This window comes from Sinohyriopsis cumingii, chromosome 11 (genome assembly GCF_028554795.1).
Source record: "Sinohyriopsis cumingii isolate HCF-2022 chromosome 11, ASM2855479v2, whole genome shotgun sequence".
Taxonomy (NCBI): domain Eukaryota; kingdom Metazoa; phylum Mollusca; class Bivalvia; order Unionida; family Unionidae; genus Sinohyriopsis; species Sinohyriopsis cumingii.
The window spans coordinates 17,812,555-17,839,906 of NC_142971.1; the positions used below are offsets into that span (position 1 = coordinate 17,812,555).

The 27,352-nt window shown below is 35.7% G+C and overlaps 1 protein-coding gene across 2 annotated transcripts in view; it reads left to right on the forward strand.

The window, feature by feature from the left end:
- LOC149787683 (perlucin-like) overlaps positions 1-26,829 on the forward strand; it is a 68,855-nt gene extending 42,026 nt beyond the window's left edge. Inside the window, exons 4-5 of one of the 2 annotated variants that reach the window (XM_089975634.1) lie at positions 17,916-18,141; positions 26,721-26,829. In XM_089975634.1, coding sequence (XP_089831760.1) covers positions 17,916-18,141; positions 26,721-26,736 — 242 coding nt within the window. In that variant the 3' untranslated portion in view covers positions 26,737-26,829. Of the gene's footprint in view, positions 1-17,915; positions 18,142-24,897; positions 25,037-26,720 lie in introns of those variants that run through there. The other variant, XM_089975632.1, reaches the window with a different exon arrangement.
- The last annotated feature ends 523 nt before the right edge of the window (positions 26,830-27,352 follow it).

Consider the following 27,352-nt stretch of genomic DNA (forward strand, 5'->3'; position numbering starts at 1 on the left):
ATGCCACACAGTCCTAGAACAAAACAATGCATCACCCGTTGTAAGCCATTTCATTGGCTATACTTATTTTCTTACCGCGTTCACTTCGAATTGACTTGAGTAGCTATTCACACAGTGACGAGAATGGCCATGCTTTACTGGGTCTATCCTATAGGCGATTTATATAAAAAAAATATTTTAAAAAATTAAACTAATGCACGAACAATGGTTCCATGGGCGATCCCATGGAAATTGCGTCCGTCTTATTGCAAAATACATCAACATTTAATTTAACCGTGCAGATCGCTAGAACAAACCTCTGATCATATACATTTTGAAAAGTGTTGTGTGACACGGATCGCCATTGTCGCTTGGTGTCTGCTTTCTTCTTCGAAAAGAGATCGTTTCGTCTTGACTATAAAAATTTAATTTGACTAAGTTTTACGCACTACTTGAACTCATACATTTCACGTTGTAGGTGTAAGCCGTCGTTCTCAGTTTTCTGGAAGTTCGTTTTTGCGTTTCTCAGATGTGATACTATTTTTTATGGACCGAACGAAATTTCTTTTGGCGTGAATCAGGACTCGTGGTTTTGTGGCATAATGGAGAGCATTGATGAAAGCTCAGTTATGTCGTCTTCGAAATCGCTGACACGGATCTGAGCTAACACTTCAGGTTTTGTGTGAGGCGATACGGTACATCATTGCCTTTTACTTCCTCAATGAAATCGTTTCATCTTATTGCAAAATTACATTTGACTAGGTTTCATACGCAGCAGGTCCCTGTATATAAGGAGAGTGTCTTAGCGTCAGAGTATTCATTCCACTCTCAAACGATCAAGAAGATGGAAGAGTCAGCAGAGATCGACCTGCTGGTCAAATATTTGCTAAAAGTCATACGAAAGCATAATTCACAGGCGAAAGTGGCAACAAAACTTACTCTTTTGGTCGTTGATTTGATGAGAGTCATACGAAAGTGTGTGCTAATGAAGTTTGCTATATCTGCAAAGGTAAATGGGTATTTGTCTCCAGAATACCTGCTTCGTCTAAGAAAGAGAGACAAAAGTCAAGATACCTAATATCGTTGTCAGGAGAAAGGACACTGGAATTCAGAGTGCCCTACGAGAAAAGAGAAGAAACAGAAACAAGACGAAACAGAGAAGAGGGATTCAGAAGAAGAAGAAGAAATTGAAGATGATGAAGAACTTGTGCCAGTAAAGACATGGAAATGGAAAAATTGACAATGTGAGCCGATGCGTTGGCCCTGATGTGAAATTTCATACTACCTTCTAAAAGAGAATAGACCAGAAAGAAAACGTAAGTGTCTCTTGGTCTTGACATTGTATAATAAGGATGGCGTGTTTTGTTTTTTACTCACACTTTATGAAATTGTGCTCTTTCACCTCTCTCTATCCCTCTGGATCATGTTTTAGTTAGAATTGAAATGGAAGGATGTTTTCCTTCACGCACGCTCTTTAGGCATGCAAGTCCGTAAACAATAGTCAGTCTATTCATCCATCATTTTGTGTCTTGATGTTTCCTAAATCACACACTGATGCCATAAAATAACGGGTTAAATGGGTTTTGTAGTGTTGGGAGTAGGGGGTGGGGTGTAGGTGTTTGGCAGAGTTGGTCATTGCAGGTGAGGGCTTAGGTGCTTTCAAAAAACTTTATCTTCTTCACTATGTGTGGATGGAATATAATGGGTTATTTTCTTCACTCTCTGTTGATAGCATATATATAAAGGGTTATTTCTTCACTCCGTGGTGTGCGTGTGTGTGTGTGTGGTGTGTGTGTGTGTGTGTTCGCGTACGTTGTGTAGATCGTATATTTGGTTGTTTTTTCTTCTTCTCCCGAGTGTGGATAGTATATTTGGGGTTTTTATGCGTTTGCGTACGTTTGTGTGGATAGTATATTTGGGGTTTGTATGCGTTCGCGTACGTTTGTATGGATAGTATATTTGGGGTTTGTATGCGTTCGCGTACGTTTGTGTGGATAGTTTATTTGGGGTTTGTATTATCTCCCTTCTGTGTTGATAGTATATTTGGGGTTTGTTTTTTCCTCTTCCCTCTGTGTGTGTGTGTATTGGTCTCTGTTTGTCCCTATAAAACTCACTTTATCCCTATCAGATACACTCTACCTACCTACCTACAGTAGCGCGTATTCAAGTCAGCCACTTGCAACACTGTTGCCATTTATCCCCTAGTGTTCAGTACAGTGACGTCACTGACGCTGGAAATTTTGAGACTATAAATATGGACTTGGGGATTTCCACATTTTGTAGCTATACATATATACTAGAGTTCATAAACAGGAACGTCACTCAAGCTGAGGCTATAAAAAGATAGTGGGATTTTCCAAAGGAATAACCCACAAGTTGGTTCTATAACTAGATAGTGGGATTTCATAGGAATTTTAGCTGATTATAGCTATAAATAGATACATGGGTGTTTATCCACGATCGTCACACAAGTTCATATTGTAAGTAGTTACTAATTTTATCCATTTTAGTCTAAACCATTGTAACTTAATTTTCGGGGATATGTTTATTTTCCTTTAGATCTGGGACAATTTCGTCATTTTATCGTTACTTTTAGTCACATCCATTTTGTCGTTGAGCATTTCCTTGATTATAGCTATTTATAGCATCATTACAATTATGCAAATTTTTGAACACCCCATCAAGATTTCAGGTCTTGGTAATGCTTTATATATAAATCTCACGCTTGTACTAGTGTATGTATGTCTCTGTCTCTGTTGTGTTTGACCCTCTACCATCATTGTCCCTAGACAATACCACCATGTTCAATTCCCCTTGACGCTATACAGTCCCACCCTGTTTAAATTCCTTTGACGCTATACAGTCCCTATTCCCATGTTCAATTCCCCTTGACGCTCAACAGTCCCACGATTTGTTCTCCATGTTAATTTCCCTTGACGCTATATGTTCCCACGATTTTTCTCCCATGTTAAATTTCCCTTGACTCTATATGTTCCCAGGGGGTGTTTTTAATGCTAAATCCCATTGACGCTATAGTATCCCACTTAACTACTGACAGGAGAATGTGATATCGCATATCGTCCTTTTGAAACTTTTAATTGAAAGAATTCATATTTCCCCCATTTGATTCCAAACAATCAGTGACAGAAGAGAAACACGGGTGCAGTTAATCCCTCAAAGCCGAACCTTCACTGTTCAAATCACATGTAAATTGTGCGGAATTGACCCAATAAATCAAGTCCATCACATCAGTGCGCATTCATCGAACAAATGACTTTATATTTCCATTTTTTTAAGTAAACCAAAAAATATTTTCTTAATTAATGTCGAGCCCGTTACGAAGTTCAAAGGTCGCTGGTTGGTACTATGTGTGCATTAATATTCTTACTTTGTATTGATGAATCTACAGGTGTGTATTCAATTTTTCGGACTAATACTACACTCCCAGGGTCCTGCATCATACTCAGAAAAAATTGATCATATTTCCCATAAAATCCAGTAACCTATAAGTCTTATTCATGTAATCGCTCATAGTGTAGTCACTATAATTTGATCCCAAACCCGGTTCATCTTGTTACAGCACGATTGTTGATCGGACGGAATAATTCAGTGTATATTTTTCAGTTTTAAATTGAAACTTTAATGGATCAGAGTACTTGGTTTTGGATTTTTAATGTTCACATCAGTTTTGTACCGTTGGCTTTGTTGACTTGCAATCATCTCTCAACGTTGTTTAAAGAGCAATGGAGAAGGATCACTTTTTATCTAGTAAAGATTTTTTTAGGTTCTAGAGAGAAGTCTTTGATATGGTTTGCAGACATAGTGGACTCTCCCAAACGTAGGTCACACAGACAACCAGTATCACTATTGCCGTCAACCATAAGAAATGCACCTTGTTGACTGCCAACATCGAAATTGCTGCCGAAAGCAAGGGATATGCACACGACCAGAGTTGTTGTTTCGCAATAACATCAGGTATTCTCAACAGTGTTTTCTTTGCCGATATGAAATTTATTGTTACCGGAATGTATTGACTTATAATCTAAAATAACTTGTTGATCCAAGATACATTATACTGGATTTTCCTTTAGTCCCATCAAGTTCAGCTTCGATGATTTGGACGTCACCCTCATTTTCATCTTCGAATCTATTTTTGATTCTGCCACGGAAAATAACAACACCGAATTAATTTATTCTAAACGGCGTCTGGAGAATTAAGAAGGAAATGATAAAATCATCAGATTAATGTCATAAGTATCATGCGCCAGAGAATTATTTTCACCGTAAGTCGCTAGAACCTTTATCAATGGCTCCAAAGGTAAACGACCCAGTAGCACTCCACATACTTGTGAATCGGAACGGTGTGTGTAATCTGGATTTTTAACGTAGCTTTAACGATTTTGCAGTCACACCGCAACGATGTCTACAGTATAGCAGTTTTTAGTGATGTCTAGCACTGGGGCATCATGCCGTAGACATGTAGCATGATTTCCTACACAGTCACATTATCCTGACACCAGGTCTACCAGTCCTAACACTAACCTCTTAATGATGTACGCCAAGCGAGGCAGCTATTAGTACCATTTTTATAAGTCTTTGGTAGGACTCGGCCGGCGATCGAACCTACGACCTTCCGCATCCGAGGCGGACGCTCTAAAGAATAGGACACCGGAGCGGTCGAATGTGAATAGGGGATTTGGGTCTAGTAAACAATTCGGGTTATTAAGTATCGTTTCGATATGTGGCTGGATGAATATAGCTGATATCCAGCGCGCATGAGAAATAGATACATTCAACTTGTGATAATACGGGACGAAATATGTACTGTACCCCTTGCGACGTCTTAAACATTTTTAACGTGGCCGAGTACTCGGTCATGCTGCGTGATTGTGTGTGGGTTCAAGGTCAAGAACCTCCGATTGGAGGAGATTGACGTAACAGCTGGCTCTGTGAGCACGTTAATTATTACGTCTTCGATGATTATCGTGCGAAAGAAGAACTGCTACAACAACTGAAGGTGAAAATACGCTTGCGATCCGACCAAATACAGTGCGATAAATGCCGCTACAGCGTCTTCTAGGCGCCGTTGCAGCAATACGAGGTGACACCAGGGAAGTCAGTGCCGCCCTTGGGACAGTATACATATCACAGCAAATCAGAGACGAAACTGATCAGTTAGAAGAGAAAAAAACTACGCGAATAAGCGCACAAGGAGGAGCTTGGGAGCAACCGAGTATAGATCAAAATTAACCACAATAGGACAATATATGAACTAGTTGGCCCGCCAGAAAATCTCTGAGAACAAGCTCGAGTTTTCCAGGCATAAGTATTGTTGCAGAAGTCTGCATTTATTGGCTGAAAGAGAAATCCTAAGTCATGCGACGATTGGTGCAAATAGGTTTGACAAGTGCTTACCTGGCTAAAGTGGATGAAAATTAGATCGAATTTATGAGAGACGAAAACTGTCCCTCCCCCCCCGGGCAGCTCGCTGCCGAGCACGAACATCAGTGTAGCCATATCCATCCACATCCACCACGGTAGATCTAAGCGCTGCCAAGTCATTCGAAGACAAATCTGGCACGGAAGTACGATAAAACCTCACTTCGTACGATGTCATCAACGAAGCAACGGATATCTGACAGTTTGTACACGTGATGGGTCGTAGAACTGCATTATATTTTGCGCAAATCAACGAGATGATTGATGGATCACTCTACAGTGATATTCTTTACAAGGACTAAAGTCAATATGTGATTATATGCCGTGACTAGCAAAACAATTACAATTAGAATATAATGTAGTCCGCGGGCATAAGTTAGGACATGACAGTATAAATGCATATACAACTCCGAGTACCACCACTATGGTGTCGGTGTCAACAACATGACCAGAGTGGCATGTTATATCTCACAACGCGATTAATGTACCAAGTAGACATGCGTTAAAAATTGCCATGGCGTAACAACGTGTATATAACAGTTGGCCTATTATTCAATCGGCACCATTTGGTTGTTTAGCAGCCAATAATTCACTTGTTTCTTCGTGTCGGGATTCACAGAATCTTGGAGCTGACGACAACAGTGGCGATAAATCTCTGACAATCGCTCCGCTCGACTAGAATGTCGTTGAAATCTTATATGATGTTCACGAAATTGACGTAGTCTATGCTCTACTTCAGCGGTGTATGAAAATATCACAGGAAAAGGTTTTAAGATTGCTATTACAGTCCACGAATCAACGCCGTTGAAATATTAACTGCGGGGTACCGCTTCGACAGTTGAATTTCTTCGATCTGGACCATGCTCGTTATTAGCTCGCCGACATTGGGAAACTAACCATAGATCATTTCCAGGTAGCGATGGACATCATGTAGCACGTGGATTCGTTGACATTGCATCGATGATCGCGTTAAATCTTACATTTGATGCGTTGCTAGCAGTTATTCGAACGGCGCCGGAAGCTCTATCGCCGCTAAACCATTGGTGCTGGCAGCAACTCTCCCACCAAGGAGATACTCTATAAAGTGTTTTTTTTTTACCGAATATATCTTCGGGCGACATGATCACGGTAGTACCTAAACTTCCAGAGTTTGTGCGATGTTACAATACTCTTGTTTCCGGTATGATATTTACAATGACATATCAAGTTAGAAGTATGATTGATTTGCATAGAGACACGCTCAGGTTAGTTTGTATATCCGAGATATTGCTAAGTGAGCTAGCTCGTTATTTATGGCCTGCTGATTAAATAAACAGGATGATTATGCATCGACACACTGCTACTCGGTACGAGTTCTACATTCACAAAGAACCATCTTAAGAAGTCCTTGTCCATTACACCAGAACCATGTCTCACAAACTTACCACAGACTAGTAATTTTCATGGGGCGCGACCAGAAAGCTGATACAAGGCTCCAAATATCTTAGAAGGATTTCTCAACGTTGTATCCGATATACTACTTCTTGGATTATTCAGACAGTCCTTGGTTGACATGCATTTCAAAAAGCTCACCTGAAAGCATTGCCAGGTGGTGTTGTCACGTTTAGATGTATCTCATTAGCGATGTTGGACAAAACAGTAGACCTCGATGGGATCGGTGGACGAATAAAGGTCGTTGACACCCATGTGGAAAACATGTAGTGGCAGACGAAAAATCTGCTGAAAGCTATAGATAGCTGTGCTAGCATTCTATTTGATCATATGCATTAAAATAAAATGTCATATAACTACGTGAATGTTACCCTGAACCAGAATGAGATTAAAAAACTACAATCGGCGGCAAACTATAACTGTTCGGCAACACTACAATTAGCGGGGTCCCTGTTGCACGGTGCAACAAATCATCTAGTGATGATCGAGCGAGAGATAATCCATTTCAGTTAACTGCAAAAAGCACGATGTGGAGTGGAAATATTAAGCAGCCGCTATGATCCCAGATATAGCCAAAACCGGGTTGATCGCCACTTCATTATTTGCTGCCGATGACTGGCGCTGCAAAAGGCCATTAGAAACGGGGTTTCTTGGGGAAAGTAGTTCACAGCCGGCGCTAGGTTGCGATCCGTAAACGAAGAAAAGGAGGCCAGTAACTGAGATTAAGACCAAAACATGTGATGGGTCCGGTCCGGGACTGAGATTATCGAGAATATAAAACGCATCAGTGGCGACGAAATAACTGTTCCGCTGTCGAATTATGATTAACTATAGATGGCGCAACGAAAACATACTTCAGGAGATGTTTATATGTGCGATCAATTACCAGAAATACCAATGCCAAGTGAAACGTGAATAAACAACTTAGATTTCAGTGAACGCGCTGTAACGAACTGGGTCGCATACTCGATAGATCCACGCGCAGTTATTTATTCTGATTCATATAGGCTTGTACCGATGCGAAAGATCTTTCAACTATCCAGCGAGCCGCCAAAACACATTGTGGCTGTCAACGCTGCCCACACAAACCGTCACAGATCAAACATATGGTAACTGGAAGCCATTTCGGCGCTTGATGTGATCACAAAATCAATTAATCCCGTTGCTGCGCAGAGTCAATAAAAAACAATTATTCACGGGCACTTAATTGCGAAAATTAAAATTCCTGCTTCATTTAACAGTTACTTATATCTATCGATAATGAAGATGTCACTGGATCATGGGGATTACTGAGTTGGACGGACAGAAATTTACCACCAAAGACGATCTATATGTGCTAATTGACTTTATTTGGTTAGACCGAAATGAACTTGTATTTCATCATCAATTTGGCAACTGAAAATCAGTAACATCAGGGCGACTAATAGTATCACCAGAATGTAGTTGTCAACCACATCTAATTTTGCTAAGTCAGTGGGAATGGTAAGATCAGAAAAATATTATTATTGTTATTCAGCGCGATTAGTAGCTATCAAACTTGGTAAAATTTAAAAAGGAAGATTTGGAAAACTAGATTGAGAACCCAAACGAACCCTTCTTTGGTGGCATGTATGCTAGCCCAAGCGGCTATTATGTTAATAGATTTGGTGATCTGATTAGTAACATACCAATGACTCATAAAAGAGCTGTGCATACGACGCGGCTTCATTATGACATAAGCATGATGAGCAATATGACCAGAGACATACAACCGGCCATTAACATAATTAATGACATGTAAACAGACGTTGATCAGCGACTCCCACGCATGGTCGAATCTGACGTGGGGACGACGAAGAGAATAACTCAAGATTAGTATTTTACCTTTTCATCTCAACAAAATGGCAACGATCAAGCGTCATTACACAGCGAGACAAAATTGATCGTTAGTGTCCAACCCCACCCCGATCGGATTCACCTCCGCTGAGTCGAGCGGATTTCATAAGACTGGAAAAGTCCTCTAGTTAGAATCTGAAAGGGAAAGTAGTTCAGTTAAATGCTCTCATTTAATTTGCCGTAGATGACTAAATTCTAACACAAGCATACTATGGTTGTGTACCTAATTGTTAGACATGATCAAATAACTACACGCATAGCGAGCATTTATGCGTCAGTAATTACATTTTCAGCATAATAATATAATGGACCCTTAATAGTATGAACGCAATAAAATCAACGACGCAGAAGGTCAATTGCATGCCGAGAGCAGTAAACGCCAGGGTATACTGCATCAATACAAACGCATAAGTGGAATAATTAACGTCATATGTGTTATAGCCTGTGGGACATCGTGTGACTGGAATGGCCATCTCGATGATAGTTAGAGCATCCACCATTGGAACGGCCAACATTACTGTATCACTCGTGGCCTGTGCAGTTAGTGCCGGTTGAAAATATTATCGGCGAAATAGGAAATCATGACCGTCGCTCTAAGTAGTTTGTGTAGGATTATTAAACAACATTCGGAAGCCATTGACTGTTTTAAATAACGTATTGAAATCTGGAGCTGAAGGAATCGATGCAGTCCTGAGCATGGCTTTTAACTTATCAAAGAGCCCAATTCACGATAGTATACAGCCATACCCAATTTTACATCAGTCGTTTCTTACTGATAGGAACAAGGAATTTAGAGATAGCCTTAACCTTTACTTCTCTAGGTGTTATTTGACAATGTCCCACTAGTCCTGAAACAGTGATACAGGCGCGGTAATATACACTTTTTCTTTTACTGATTATCAATTTTTTTTCACTGAGTCGATCGATGAGCTTCGGGTTGGTTTCCGGCTAGTCTTTACAGGTGTCATTCTAGATTTCGACGTCATTGGTGCAAGCGTAACCGTTTCCTCTACCGGATGTCATCATGTCCATCAACGTTGGAAACTACGTGTGAATTTCCCAAACCTTATATTGATAAAGTCAATCCAGATTCACGAATGTTGAAATTTCCTTTGCTCTTTCCGTAAGTTTAATCTGCCAGAATCCTTCAAGAGGTCAAATTTGGTGACTATTTTTTCTTTTCCAATACTTTCAATTATGGTTATCTGTCTTGGTGAAACTGTTTACTTTTCTATAATCAATGCCAATACTGAAATTTTATCTGGTTTCGGCACTGAAATTATGTGGTGAACTACAATTACTTTTACTTGTTCATTGAAGTCAATCTATAGTAAATGTTTAGCTTCTTTTTTTAGACATTATCATTTGAGAGGATTCAACTTGTAAAGGATGTTTTTCACAGGTGTGGAATCTACAATTTCAACTTCAGTGCAGATTATATTTGTTAATGATGGAATATCTGCAAATAAAAGCTCATATTTTCTTAATAACTATCTTAATTGACTTTTTTATTTGGCAGCAGATGCGAAAATTTATCAATCAAATCGTCCAATATTTCCTAATTGCACTATCTGGTTACATCAATGTCACATAAGCTCGGTTTCACATCTTCATTTAAATCTTCAATGTGTGGAATAGGTATAATTAACTGAATCATTTACTGGGCAATCCCTCGCATATCTTTGACAAATCTGTAATTTAAGACCGAAGGCATGGTCAAAAAGCTTCATTTTTTTGTCTCTTAAATTGAAAGAATTTCTCTTTTAATAAATCTATTGGTCCCTTGATATTATGTTCAAAAATGTGTTCAGAAGTACTAAACCACAAAGACTCTTGAACTTAACAGCAAACAAGAAAATACGAACACCCTCGTCCCAATCATATCCTGTATGAATATAATATGATCCAATCATTGTGTTCAAAGTAGGATGAAATTGTTGCAAAGCACCGTGACTCCAAGAGTGACTGGCGGAAGATTTAAAATGCTGGATGCCTAATTCACGCATAACTTGCTGAAACATTCGAGACATAAAACTCCAAAGTGTGATAACATTTACGAACGCTTTTACTATATTCTTGGTTTCTTTATTCATCAGTGGAATGGCCTCTGCAAATCGTGTGGACGCACACGTAATCATCTGTAAGAACTGGTTGTATGACTGTGTCTTAGGTAATAGGACGACACAATCTATCATTGGTCAACTAAATAGTTTGTCACACTCACTAATAGGTTGCAGATTAGCCTTATGATCTTTTGATTTAGATTTCCCACCAATTGACAATATCTGCAGTATTTAGAAACATCACTTAATGTTTGGCCAATAAAAATGATGTATTATATTAGGATTAGTCTTACTGGCTCTTAAGTGACCAGAGTACGGTTTTTCATACTAAACATTTCCTGTCGATATAACTTAAAACCTATAGTTTAATAGCATACTGACCACTTATCACCAGCTGGTACCTAAGTTGGCCTCCATTTCCTCATAAGGACTACATTATTTGCAAAAGAAATGATGGTATATTGTCGTTTCTGTCTAGCTAATAACAGTCTGAAACAAACAGTAGATCTTAAGATCGTGTTCCTGTGAGACAACTAGTGACGGCCTTTTATCATCCTCATTAGAAGAGACTGTGAAACCACAAAGATGATCACAGTTATCAATACATCTTGATTAATCCAAACTAGGAGCAAACTTTACCTCATTTATGTACTGGCCCAACAATGTATCACGAAAATGAATAACATCTTGATGAACATAATTATCAAGAGCTTACTTTGCCATATCTCTAGTAATTGTACAAGCTGAATATACACCAAGGATCTGGATTTCAAAAGTATCGACTCTTTGATCCATGCAAGGGTTTTCAGTTACAAATGGATTAACCACATCCTTGTCTCCAATTAGGTTATTTAGTAATAAATGATCACCCTCAATGGGCAAATAGGACATCGCTCCTATGAACACGGGTCCTGAGACTAAGTCTGATGACAACTTTACACATAGGACAGGAAAATTTACAAAACGTACTTTACTCCTGAATAAGAACACTGTCACTAGAAGAAGACATCTCAGAAAAGGGACAAGTATTTGACAATATAAGTTTCTGCGAAACTCCAGTGTCTCTTAATAACCTAATAGGGAGAGACTTTACATAATCCCAAGCAAGGGATACAGACCTGTCGACATAATTGGTTCATAACTATCCATACATAAGTCAGACAGGAGTTTAGCTGTACCAAACCAATATATTTTTTTATAATTTTCGTGAGCCTGACCTATTGGAGAATTGTTTGAAACAGGCGGGACTTTATTATGTTACCTTAATTTAAGCATGTGGTAACTAGGGATAACGTGCCCTTTCATCTTACAATAATTGCACTTTTGAAGATATAAGGATTTATGATCAGTCTAATCAAAAATATGATTCTTAATAGTTGTACTTAGTTGAGACTTGGAAGTTTTCAAATTAGACTGAAGAGGAAGATTTCTTTACAAATGAAATCTTGTGAGTAAAGGAATAGTAATCAGCTTTACTAGTTGCCTTCTCTAAAGTCTCAACCTGTTATTACGTCACTATTGACATAATTCTACTGGCAAGCTTTCTCACATGCCCACATTGGCTGAATCTTAGACTCGAACCGCCGCAGACAGAGGTGAGATGGCAGTGATCCGTAACGAAGAGCGCTTTAGACCACTCGGCCACTCGGGGCCCCACCACTGTGGTAAACGTATTAAAGGTTTCTTATATCTGTATTATTTAAACATCTCATTAAAGAAAATGTCTGGTTTACATTTGTTTTTAATTTGTTTGTTTTGCACGGGACTTTGTAACGCATTATTAGTTTTTTTTTATTAAATGGAGATCAGTGCCATTTTTAAGCATACACAGAGGCAGCCAAATCGGACTGTACTTGTAAACGTTACATATCAGGCCATATGAAATGCGTGAAGTTAGAAAAATTATAGTATATATCATTAATTTCCTGATAAATCTAAGAAAAATATTAAAATAATAATAATATTCTTTCAAGAATTATTAAAATGGCATTACGCTTTACTGGAAATATGATTGTCATGGTCTTTATAATACTTTTACAAATAAATTAACATACTTATTTTCGACTCCAAATTTTACCATGCTCCTGAAGAAATATCTCGATCAAAAATGCTTATTTCCTAGGAAATATAACCATAAAGCAAACAGTAATAGTAAGGAACAAACACGCGTTCATCATAAAACTTACATACAACTATTCACTCAGTATGAGTTTTCTAAGGTTATCATAATTTTTGGCAACCTTCTTGGCTCCACACCATGTATTAAACAATTGTTCTTGTTCCCAAGCAAATTCAAAATGAATAGTTTCTTTATAACAATTTATAAACCTTTGACAATAGGCAAAACGAACTAACTTATAACGATTCAAGATGCATTCCTTGACCACACGATAATCATAAATTTATTTTGACTAGAACGAAGTGCAAACATCGATTACTTTGCCATTTGAAATGTTCAGCAATTTCTAAAAATAAAGAAAACATGAATCTAACTCCTTTTCTCTAAAAGGCGGTACCAACCCAATATGATTAGCAGTATTATAACCTGATCCTCTTTATACAAGTGTGCTTTACATGGCTGCTTCACTTCCTTTAACTTGCGTTGTCATTTGCTTCTCATCCTTCCCTCTGTGAATTAAGATTCTCGGCTCATCCTTATTAATTTCATTAGCATTTCCTCCCGTCCGTTTGTATTTACTTTACATCGTTTTGCATTTTCTCTATCTCTTCCTTCTTCTGAAGATGAAGTATTTGTTCATTCAAGTTCCATTTGGTTTTCAAACTGAGGCCCTCTTAATTTCATATGCGAGCCTAATGGAGAAGTCTTTATTAAAACCAAACATGCTAAGAATAATAACATTACTCCAAAATAATCTGTCAAGATATTATTCATATCTCCCTTGCTTAAGGAAGCGTTCGCTTCAGAAATATGATATTGCTTATCGAGCTCAAATTTTCAAGGACACTAGGCACTACTGGACAGAATCCACAAAAAATTCCTACTTTACATGTAATGTTGAAGATTTGTTGGTCTCACTATAAATTTACCAAATACGTTCTATCAAAATAACAGAGAATGTGACAAATTCTAACGAAATTAAAATTTAAATTTCAGAAGCAATTATAATCTTACTCAAATATTCACATCTCGAGCAAAGTCAAATCCTATTCAAATCTCTGAAATATCCAAAGCCCGAACGTGTTAACCATGATCCAAGAGGCAACTCCTAAGAGGGATATTAAACCAAAAAAAAAAACAGTAAAGGTTTTAATATAGTTTTTGACTCAGTTTGACGTGCTGAACCTGATCATGGGTCACATTTTATGATTGGCATTTTCCATCAATTTATGCACGAACTAGGCATCACCAATTCAATTCTTCTGTTAAAAAGATTTCATCAAACTTTGAAAATATGATTTAGTCATATAATTTTTATGCTCAAAAGATTGAGACAATTCAAGGATCTTTCAGATTCAGGCCCTTTGAACTAATATTTGGACATACTCTCCGTGGACCACTGAAGTTGTTAAAAAGAAACATCTTTCAAATGAAGATACAGAAATTTTAATCTTCTCGAATATGTTTCTAATATAAGATGTCAAAGGCCTGTGACGTTGCAACACCTAATCATCACTCTACAAAGTCAAAAATGAAACTAAGGCATGACAAATTACAAGCGAAAGAAATTTATTATCATGGTGACATAGTTCTGCCTCTCTTGGACTTACCTCAAAATAATTTTTGGGCTAAACGCGTTGGTCCTTACACAGTTGAAAAGAAAGTAACTGATTTACATTATAGAATCAATACTCCAGTGATGCACAAACAAACTAAAATAGCTTTGCCAGATAAATATGTTATAGGAGTATTTTCATAGAGATAGCTATGTTAATCGTGCAGTCAGTTTAGTTGCACCTGTGACATACGGTGATAATTTAAGTGATGGAATGCAATCAGACTATATTGGCTGTGATGTAACTATTAGTCAGAATTCAGAAATTGTGAATAATCTGGACCCGAAACGTAAACATCTGCAGCTACAAGAGCACATTCAAATAGCTAGTACTCGAATATGAGCACTAGTTTCCAGAAGTTTGTACAGGAACAAATAAAATTTACCCTGACGATGAAATTGTAGATTTCACACCTGTGAAACAGTATCCAAATAGAATGACCTTTCTGAAAAAATGAATGTTTGAAATGAGAAAGCCAGTATTTACTGGATAATGATTTTACAGACGAATAAAAGTAATTGAGTTCACCATGTATCCTTGTACCGAAACCAGATAATACTTTCCGCATGTGTACTGGCTATAGAAAAATGATTAGTGTGACTAAAACAAATTCAATTTTATTGCCAAGAATCGATTACGGCATTGATAAAATTGGAAATGGAAAGTATGTCACCAAGTTTGACTTGAAACTGACGGAAAGAAGCAAAGAAAATTTCGGTATTCGTAACTCCAGAGAATCTTTATCAATATAAAGTTGTGCCGTTTTGGTTGAAATGTTCTTTCTATACTTTTCAAAGTGTAATGAACATTATTACATCTGGTCTAGATAAGTGAGATGTTACATCGGTATTGTCATGATTTACAACGACATCTAGAGACAACTGGAACATTATTTGATGCATTCATGCTGCAAATTTAACAAATAATTTATCCAAAAGATAGTTTTGTTGTGTTTGTTTATATTTGTAGTGCATATCGCGATACACTGACAAGTCAAACCTACAGATGCTAAGGTCAAAGCTTTCTCTGAATTCCTGTGCCGTCAATAAAAACTAATTGATGCGATTTTTGTTATGGCTGGATACTATCTGAAAATTATCTCAAATTTCTTCATAATTTCTGACACCTTGAGAAATATATTGGGTAGGAAAACTAAGTTTCATTGGTTTGAGAAATGTCAGGACCCTTTTCTAAGTTAAAGGCTATACGTAACAGTGTACCAGTTCTTTTTGAGCCAAATCCCAGTCACTCATTTAAAATGTATGTTGATGCAAGTGATTTTAGTGAAGTATTGACTCAAGAAGACTAAAATGGTGTAGATGATACAGTGTCGTACTTTTCAGGTCAAGGGAAAACACAATTTAATAGCCGATTCACTTTCACATGTATATAAATATATTATTTCATGTATAATTTGTGTTATGCATAATATTTCATGAGATGTAAATTTTTATGACGTGCATTTGACTAATATTGAAAAGAAATATTTACTTCATCAATCGGTCTTTTTTCTTTTATGAGGGTAAGTGTTATGTTTATTTAATTTGTATTGTTTGTTAGATTTGTATTCATTAAATGCTATTGGTAATTGTACCTTTGGACATGATCTTGTCCAAAGTCAAGTTCATTTTTTTATTGACCTGAATCTTAGATTTTGTTTTTGTAAACAGCGTGGTTTTGTCAATCTTAGTCCCGAACATTGGAAATCCCTTTGAACTTATATTATAATTTTAATAACGCACCTTCTAATTAGAACAAAGGTGTTATCTTGTCAAAATTTCGAACTTTCCAGACTGAAACGTTCCAATAGGTAACATTTTTTAGGAAAATGCTAATTGTGAACCGTGCTCACGTAGATGACTATATATTCGTGTTTATCTAGTCATTATTCATTCCTGCTCTAAGGTCTGAGCAAGGTAAGTTATATTATCTTGAGGATTTAAGTTGCAATTCCATAAGTCTTTTTTACATTTTTTACTTTGTATTCTTAGGAAATACTTTATTTGTTAAATTTTTAAAAATCTAGTTTGTTTTCGATTTTTTCTCTTACTTTGATAACGACCACAGTCATGAAAATATTCAGTAGTTCCATGATTCACCAATGTACCTAGAGTATAAGCACTGCATTAAGATATCTATGTTTTTAAAATTCTTTTTCAATTATTGAATTTTTACAAGACAAAACATTGAAATTTATGAGTGTGCTGGAACTGATTTCGTTGCTCTGAGACGGAAGAGATGGTGTGAAAGAGCATCTTCTTACCCCTCACAATGGTTTTTATAACACTACACCAGTTGGTAATAATTAAAATGTACGACTGTGCTCATGCTGTTCTCGTACCACAAAATAATTGGTAATAATCACAAAGCGTGCTCACAATTACATGAATATAACTGGTATATCAGAGATGGACACGTGAGACTGATGAATCAGAAATTAACAGTGGATCATTTTGTATTTTTGTTTACTGGTCATTGGTGGCAGGCAATAAAAAAACTGAACTATAATAAACTTTGCAAGTGCGGCCACATCCTCAAATGTATATTGATGTTGCAAGCCAAATACACAATGTTCACTTTTTGTGATTCTCATACCAAATATTTCGCTTAGCTTCGCAGTCTTCCATTTTTATTCCTTGGTCTTTGAGACAGTAAATCGACAGAAACAGTATGAATACAGTGAGAAGATAATAATTCATTCTGCTGTTATGATTTTAATGAAAAATAACAGATGATATCTTTCATCAAAATATGCTAAACTATCTCCGATCGATATTCATATCTAAAATTCAGGTAAATTCATCAAGATTAAATCTCTAAATGCGATTGTATCTTTATTCTTTGATCCGAATAGTAAATTGTTTGGAAGTGTATTAAGTATAGAAATAGCATATAAAATCCAGGGATAGCACCTTCCGTTCTGTCTGGTGTATATTCTTAATTCTCTTTCTTTCTCACTATATATATATATATATATATATATATATATATATATATATATATATATATATATATATATATATATATATATATATATATATATATATATATATATATATGTATGTGTATATATATATATATATATATATATATATATATATATATATATATATATATATATATATATATATATATATATATATATATATACACACACACACACTGAAACATATAATAGAAAAGATCTCAGTTGGTTGTCTGATTATGATATCAGGTCTGATGCGAATTCAGGGAAACTATTCCCTTTGCGGAAGAGAGCGGTTGTACATGTCCGCAGATAAAACGGAAACATTATTCTATAAACGCTGTCCTTATTCATAAATATTTGACAATGAAAGAAATCCTGATAGAAACTAAAGTTTTCATTTGATATTGCTCTTTGTTTAACCCTAGGTCAGATATGGATGGGTGCGACAGACAATATGATAAAGGGAGATTGGGTTTGGACTCATAGCAATACCCCGTTTTCGTGGCTGTCTTACACTCACTGGAAGTCCGGGGAACCAAACGACGAGGGTGGAAATGAGAACTGCCTGGGTATTTTCTACAATGGATTTTGGAATGACGAAGACTGTTACGTGCTATTGCATTACATATGCGAGAAAGACGCAGTATATGGGTTAGTCATGCTGTCTGCAACTGTAATTTTGTCCCCTAGGGTATTATTGTTAATCTCATAGGAGGACGTACCATTTAAAAATTTCAAATAGACGGATACATAGTTCCGAACCCCCAGTCAGCAATGCCGACGGTCTAGGTGGGTAATATACAAACTTTAAATGTGAGGAATAACAATTTAATACAGATGTAGATATTCAAGCAACACAAGTAAACGTCCACAATTTATCCACTCGGTCGACCTATTTAATCTGCCTATTTCATCATCTGATGTGCGGCGTGAGAGTATTTCCACCTGTCCCTGCTACTTTATTCACCTGTATTATTTCCTTTTCCTTGACAGGTACATCCTTCACCATTCCACTTCCTCTCCGTCCGTTCTCCGGCCTGCCTTCAAACTTCTGCCTCCGTTGTTCTATACGGTTCCGTGACCTCTGTAATAACTTCTCCCGACATCGTCACCTTAGGGTGGAACTAACACCTAAAATAATAAGGAACGTATAGTCTAGTCTCCCTTTAGACCTAGACAATCTCACACCCTTACACAACTTTTCAGCAGTATAATGGCAACTAAAATCGTTAGGTCACGCATACACTCAAATCACAATATTCCATACACGCTTGTACGATAAAATAAGGGTAATAATGCAAAAACGGTATTAATGATTCCTGATACAAACATCAAGAACTTCCGTTACATGAGTACACATTTTTAATTCTCGATGAAGTAACTACCAATATCACAACAATCAGACGCATTCCTTCCTTACAAATCATAAGAGGTACACACAAAGTTCAAACTCAAATAGAAATATGCAGATACTTCACGATATGTTCACAAGGCCAATATGCCTAACTCTGTATAGTTCGCAGCTATGCAATCAAATTCAAAATTAAAACAAGCATAAGTTCTAACATAACTCATTAAGCAAAGCAATAATTCAATACGATGCACACAGCTGCAAATTACACAATCAATTCCGAACACAGGCTAACAATCTATGTAATTCAATATTCTACTAATTTCTCTACAGAATGGTACAATAGGTAAATAACTCAAATACGTAGGTGACATTGACTCTAATAAAGGTAGCTTCTACATACCGACATAATTCTAGTAATCAATTTCTGCATACTACATATAAACTTGCAACTCAGTTGATAATGTTCAACAAATTCGAGCGAAGAATTGTTACCTTTAACAAGCTTTTCAAGTCTGAATTCCCGCCCTCATTCTTTGCACAAGACATTCGTTGGGGATATGCCTATTAGAATTCACTACCTAACTTACTAGACTTCTGCCTTGGTCAAAATCCCAGCGAGTACTGAAGTGACCGTAAAATGACCTGTATAATAAGGTTCTGCTTCGGATAGGTGTCAAGCCCATATTTCCCTAACTCAGCCCTGGTTTGATACTGGGGTTCATTTGAACTTTCGTCTGCCTAGTTTCTCATGCGCATGTCAAATTTCTTTCTGCCGCGGCTAGGCTGAGGCTTGGTTGTGAATAAACATCCTCTTCCAGTTCTACCAGTCACATCGTCTCTTTGAAAACAGCAGGCCCTTTGTTCCATCCAGTGTCGATTCAAGTCGAACTCTTGCGCAACAAAGGTCAGTTGCCAATGTCGTGGCGACATTCTCCATCCCCAGGTATGTTGTGTTCATGAAGGCTGTCTTCACAACGTGACAGCAACCAATTATCAATACGCCGTCTAGGTATTCAGATGTTTTTAACAAATAATCAACATAGCATCGACATTTTCGGAGACACAAACTTTCAAGATTGGTCAAAACTTGTCTCGAAATTAGTCTTCTTGTCCTCTCTACGGAACACTAGTCAGCCTCAGCGACATAACTCTGTACAGTTAGTAGAATAGTTGTCGGTTAACTCGCATAAAGCATCTTTTTTTTTCAACCTACCTTTTTAAGACAAAAATAGCTAAACTTTAAAAATATTTACAGTCCACTAACATCTGAATTTTCAAAATAAATAGACTTTGGCCACTCACAAAAGGAACGTTTTTCCAAACTCCATTTATAGGCAACAAACATCTTATCCTTTCAATTTTTAGTTAACACTGATCTGAAATTTTTAACAACTATTCATCTATTAGCAAGAAAACACTAACTGATATTTATTTTAAAACCTTCAGCAACTTCATTGTCCATTATAAAAATTCGTTCATGAAGAAATATATTTAGGTAAATACACGTGCAAAACACTGGGGAAAACACATTAAAAAAGCTTTAATTATAATATTCGCAAACTATCCCGTTTGTTTGTACTACCTACCCATTTTGAAAATGAAATGCTTCCATGATAAAAATATACACAAAACTAAAGTATTTAATTTATCGATTTATACTTTCTAACCTGATTGTCGCCAAGTGGGCCCAATTTCCGTTTCGAATAAAACGAGAATTTATATATTCACACGTATTATATATTGTCTAAAGCAATTTATTTCATATGCCAGCACTATTGGTATATATATCAAATAATGTTACGCATGTATAAACTTTCTCGCGAGCGTCTGCAGTTGATTCTAGATCAATGATGAATTTTCACACATTAACCATTAGTTATTTATGAAAATAACGACAAAATGTATTAACAATACCCGTTTTCTAAATAAATTTAATATGGTAACCATTTTTATCACAATCCTTTCTGCTTTCTGTTCCACCTCCCCTCTCCTGCATAACGGACAAACTACGCAAACAGGTGGAGTGAGAGAAAACGAATCTGGGCTGGATTAAAACTTTGAAATAGAAATTACCCCAAGTAACCTATAATAATAAGGTTATTCGTAACGATATGTGTGCACTTTCCTTGGGATATATCTGCAGTGTTTATCAATGACACAAAGTTGAAAACCATGTCTATTGTATATGGTAAATATCTCGGTGACGTAATACACACAATGTGTAATTAATTTTGTTGTTGTTGTTGCAGTGTCTTAAACATAATATAATGTTCTAAAAATCCATTATTATAAATGAAATATGAAAATACCCAACGACCTCTCTCTCTATCTCTCGATCGAAGTCTCTGGACTTACGAATTATGGTAAAGGTTAAATCAAACCGACCAAAGCATGAGAGAGAGAGAGAGAGAGAGAGAGAGAGAGAGAGAGAGTTTATGGTCTGTGGTACTGTTACTAAAGCATATTACTGAACTGTACATATATTAAAGTATTCTAATTACCTTTTCTTTATACGTCGTTTCAATTAGTTTCTATTCCACAATAATTTCCATGTGCCGATATGTGAATGGCTAAGCTTTCATCTGTATAGTATAACTAACTATGTGTATGTAATGATCCACTTTTATCATTAAAACCATATTTCATGTCTAAATCATAAGTATGTATTAACTTGATTTAATCAATGTGAAGACAAATAGAAACTGACAAAGAAAGAAAAAACAAACAACCAACTTATCAATATTCAAAGGTCATTGTGAATAGCCACAACGGCATAGAACTACATTTTGTAGCGGACACACTCGGGGATGTGAGGAGTTCATTCACTCGGTCAGTACACAGTCGACTATGGTAAATCTTAACTCCATTCATAAGGCAAATATATGTATTTGTATATTTTATAAATAAAATATATGTACAGCATGCACGCTGTAACAGTGATATTCCACTCGTTGTATAAATGCTTCATTAAAAGGAAACTCGGCATTCCTCGTTTCATTTCAATGAAATACATCTCGTGGTATATCGTTGCTATAGCGTACATGCAATATATATATATATATATATATATATATATATATATATATATATATATATATATATATATATATATATATATATATATATATATATATATATATATATATATAAATGTGTATTATTTTCAAAATAATAGTTTTTGTATTGGCCATTTAGTTAATAACAGTTTTAATAATAATAATATCCTATCAGTGGATTTGCACTGTAAGATGTTGCGTTATTCGTTAAATTCGGGCCCTCAAAATGCCGTTCATTTAAAGAGAAAGTTACAAGCCCACATCGAGTGTTACATTTCGTTCCATTTATATACCGCCAAATGCCAACTTATCCATCAAATGAATTAGACCACCTTGTTGAACAGATGCCGGCCCCATTTGTTCTACTCGAGGCTTTTGATGCCCATCACAATATAGGGGTAAAAAATTGCATATGTGACAGAGGCAAGAGGTATCATATTTCATTTCTGGACACGATTTATGTCTACATAACATCAACAACAACAAATAAACGACGTTTGCACCCTGGAACGAATACATATATCTGCATTGATAATGACAATTTGTACTCAGTCGATGCTTTTGAATTTTAGGTCACGATTGACCTTCACGGCGGTGATCACTTCCATATTTCTTTAAAGAACATTAACTCTACCATCCGTGACTCAGTTCCACACTGGAATTTAAACAAGGCTGACTTGGCTAAGATTTAGTCATTTTATGAGCCTAATAAACTTTTTCCATCTATTTTAATCGAGACTAAAGAAGAAGCTATCCGAGATCCTCGCCCAACTCTTAAAGAACCCAACAATCATAGCTCACCAGTCTTTAAATCGTCACTCGGTAGAATTTTACTAATTAAAATGTTTTATTTATATAAATACGATGATGCCATTTAACAATACTTTTGGTACCCCAGCTTGCACTGACAAATGTTTACTGTTTTATCTGTTTGGTTGTCATCCTTTTGTCCAACTCCTCTCTGATTAAAATAGTACAAATTACCTCTTTGTGTGTTATATCAGCTAGACCAGTTCTTATCTGCATTCTTTGATGGCAAGTAGAGAAATATTACTGTTATTTATTTATTGCATACATCTAATGTTTTCAATAAATGTTTCTCTGCCATCCAAATAATGTAAACATTGCAAAACGTGGCTAAAATGCTTGTCAAAGATTAGAAAATACTGTTTCCGATGACACTAATTACGATAAAGACATTTGTTATTCAACAACAGAAGTTGCTTTAATTTATAATGCATTGTGTTATTAAAGAGCTTATTAAAGTTATATGCTAAAATCATGTACATTGTTATAGAAGCTGTTTGCATAAAAATTATTTAAAACAATTTAAACATCGATAATCAATATATATATATATATATATATATATATATATATATATATATATATATATATATATATATATATATATATATATATATATATCTGTGTGTGTGTGTGTGTGTGTGTGTGTGTGTGTGTAATATAAAGAGTGCAATATATACATGTAGCAGCAGAAGTAGTAGTAATAGTAGTAGTAGTAGATCTTATTAATAATATTTATCAAATCATTAGCAATTTCAAGTACAATATGAATCTTACTTGCGTAATTTTTAATTGCGTTTTCTTCTTTGATTTCATTGTCTATTATTTGGCGAATTACAGCAGACTTTTTAATTTGAACTATATTTTCGATTTTTTCTCTCTGTATCAGTGCTCAATTGTGGTTAAAAGCCATTTGATGACTTTATCAGTTTTTGTTACAATCAGCATTGCCATCAATTGTCACAACTATACCACTTTAAGTTACAGTTAAACTATTTGCACGAATAATACATTCAAGTTAACATTTCAATCTGAAAAATAGTTTTTGAAATGTGGGATAGTCTTGTTCTCTTAAAATTAATTTCTGCAAAATCTTTTTCCTGAATCTTGATCAATTGAAACAGATTTTGCAAAATATATACTGTTTTGGTTCATTTAAAACACATGACCTAAAACCTAACGTTTATATTTCTTAAACCTTTTGTCAATCCTTTATCTTGCAAAATGAAATCTGTCCATCCTGTTTTATTTCTTCCACGTATTTTTGCGCCTCCTTACTTTTACTTTGCATGTAACTTTATTCAGTTTATTGGTTTTAAAATCTTTTTAATATTATATCATGCAGTTGCTATTTAATATAGTCCTATAATTCATTATTAATTAAAAACATACTTCTCTATGAGGTATCTTCACTGTTCATGAAGAGCAATTAAAATGTTTGTTCTTGAGGTAAAGGTATTCCATATTAAGACAAACGTTTTCTTTTTTGAAGTTTGACGTGACGTCGATGTTACTAAATTTTTAAATTAGCTTTTATATGTTGAAATGTCAATAAGATACTCCACAGCCAGCTGTTGCCATCAATACTGCCCATTTCATTTTACACTGTGGTCTATAGATCTTTTTCAGGAAGTCGAATTTGGGTGTTTCCACTCCAATATTTAATGCATGCGCAATCAACTTAGGGCAACTTTTAAACGATTGCCATTAACATAGTGCATGTTCGTAAAGAAAGTTTCAAACAAATTTGTTAGGGTTTGACTTCTTTACACCCATCACAGAAATAGTGTATTTAAAAATCATGAGTGAATAGTTCAGTAATCTGCCTAAAACAGAAAAGTAGATATGAGCACAAAAAGCATGAGAGAGGACCTGAACATCGGACAGGATTTGTAGGCCCTAGGAAAAAGTATCCAGTATGCCCCAATGAATCATAATTGAAACAAAGGTCGACCCCCTGACCGTTGTGGTCCCCCGTAATTTGTCCTCCCCTGTCCTTGGTCCTGGATAGGACTTACAAAGTTGGATGATCCATTTCTGAAAGGAAAGGGGTGGGTGGACGATTTTCTTATGTGACCAGAATTACAATTGTTACAAATCTAGGTGTATTTAGATGACTCTTCAATACTATATACTCGCGAAAACACGATGACTTACAAATATCTTTGTTGCATATAATTAATTTCATAGTGGTGAACACATCATTATCAATGCCAGCGTAATCAGATCACGAGTCCAGTCCAAGAAGCCACACGAGTTACACATAGCTGATAGTACTGTTGGAACTGGCCGATGCAAATGTATAGCAGGATGAGTTAACTCATCATTATTATCTATATATGTTGAAGGAATTAGCAAACTAAGGAGAGAGAGAGACTGAGAGTAAATTCCTTGCCAATCCAATGTATCATAAGCAGGTTTGGGATTCACATTCATTCCCAATTAACTTTTTTACTAAATGGTAAATCTTAAAGGAATCTGCTTAATATGTGATGTGCCGCCTTTGGTGTTCATTATTTGCTGCTGAATAGACAAGTTAACTTGTTTATTTTCGGATTATTTATTACCATGCAGTCATAAGGGGGGGGGGCATAGTTAAGGTGAGAGACACGATGCAGTAACATAAAGCAATATATATTTATTTATTGTCAAAAATACTTGATGAAAACGTACAGTTCAACTCTTATACTTGTCGGTTGGCATATTATTGTATACTACTATCTGTAGAGATCTATAATGACAAATGTTCTATTTATCTAAGGAGTGTAGGTCACTCGAACTGACCTACGTCAAATGCGCATGATCGTACCGGATGAGGCTAGGAGATAGGTTTGGCCAACTAAAATTAGTATCTGAAAATGATCTATATCACTATCAAATCTTAAAAGGTAATTTTCAAAATTGTTTAATACATTCTATGCAAATATTTGCTTTCGTTGTAGTAATTTTGCAGCTCCTTAAATATTTGTGCAAAGTCTTTCTTAATTGGAGCGTTCAAATGAGTAGAAAAACTTGAATCAGGTGATGTTTTTCTTAATTAAAACAAATATAAAAATGTAAAGCTCATTATTTCGTTGCGACAATGGTTACACTTTAATTCAATATACTCTTCAAAGTGATTTTGGATGTTGGAAAATTCAGTTGCTGAGAAGTATAAAGAAAATAATTAGTGGAGAGTTTTGTTTTTACTTAATATTTAAAAAGTTAAAAGAAAATAACTTACTTTTTAAGCTATAATGTTTGTTGTCTAGAAACGAAGTTTGGAAATAACGTTTGTTTAGTTATCAAACAACTATCCAACTATTTATTCATTGTAGAACAGGTGTATATGTTTAGCTTTTGGGTGAAAGGTAATGACGAATATTCATTCATAATATTATAGTAGCAAAACATTTCAAATCTATTTTGTTAAATTGCATGTTGTTCTCAATGAGCAAAATTGAAAAACCGCAAGGTATATCTAAGGCAAATCTTTGAAAGTTCATAAGTCTTGTCGCAAAGAAGCAAGATGAAGCCAATGCCGTATAGCAGCATTGAAAATATGGAGGAACGTGGAGTGACAATGTATTCTGCATCGAATTAGCATGATTCTTAAAGGTGCCTCTTAAAGCTTAGTGGTGCATTATATGATAGTCAAATCTGAAATAATTATTTGGGTTTTAGACGATTACATTACAAAGGCTGGCATTATTCAATGGACATGTTAATAAAATTAAAGGATTAAAACGGTACTTTTGCTGTAATTGTTTGCTATTTTAAAGTGCTATTTTCCGTTAATGTAATAATACAATACTGATTCTTTTTCTTTCAATAAGATGACTATTCCTATAGTGTTGGGGAATATTTTATTGTAGGGAATGTAGTCACCAGCAACTCTTAAATAACTTCTTTTTCGGTAATATGGCAATAAGTCGTTTCATTCTCTTCTCCCTATAGTCTGACAATAGGCATCAAAGTATTAAAACGGATTATCGTACGTACATTATACAAAACTACTTCCGTTTTCTTTTCAGATCATTCGTTGGATAAATCTGAAAGAGCAAATTTGGCAACGCTGTCTTACATTTAGATGTGTTTTCGCATTACACATATCTGGTTCAATAAAAAGTATATGTTTGTTGATTTACGGTCTTTCTTATTTTTACCCATGATCCCGTAGATATTTTATTTTATTCTTTTGCTACATAGACGCATATCTTCCAATTTAAAATAAAATTGCTTTCTTCCTGATTGAATCAATTGATTTTCATCACTGAATTTGATTTTCATTTACTTTGATAGGCCATCAGATGCGACCATTCTTGAACCTTCTGGTTGCAATAAGTTCTGGATAATGTATAACAAACAAATCTAGCCATTGTAGTATGCGACTTCCTTAGAATACGAATATTTAGTTTCTCCCAGAAGGCAGCGGTTCATATCCTTTTTGGGCGGCGACCTAGATTCGGTTTGTGGTGCTAGCCTCACCACCCATCAAATATATCTCAGCGTCCCACCCAAAACAGTATGGCGAACCAGTTTTTGGTCGTGACAGATTAATTAAGATCAACTGCCATAAAAGACACACAGCGTATATCATAATTATACGATGAATTACACATTGAAATTCTAAGAAGCTCATGTGTGAATTATTATTTATTGCAAA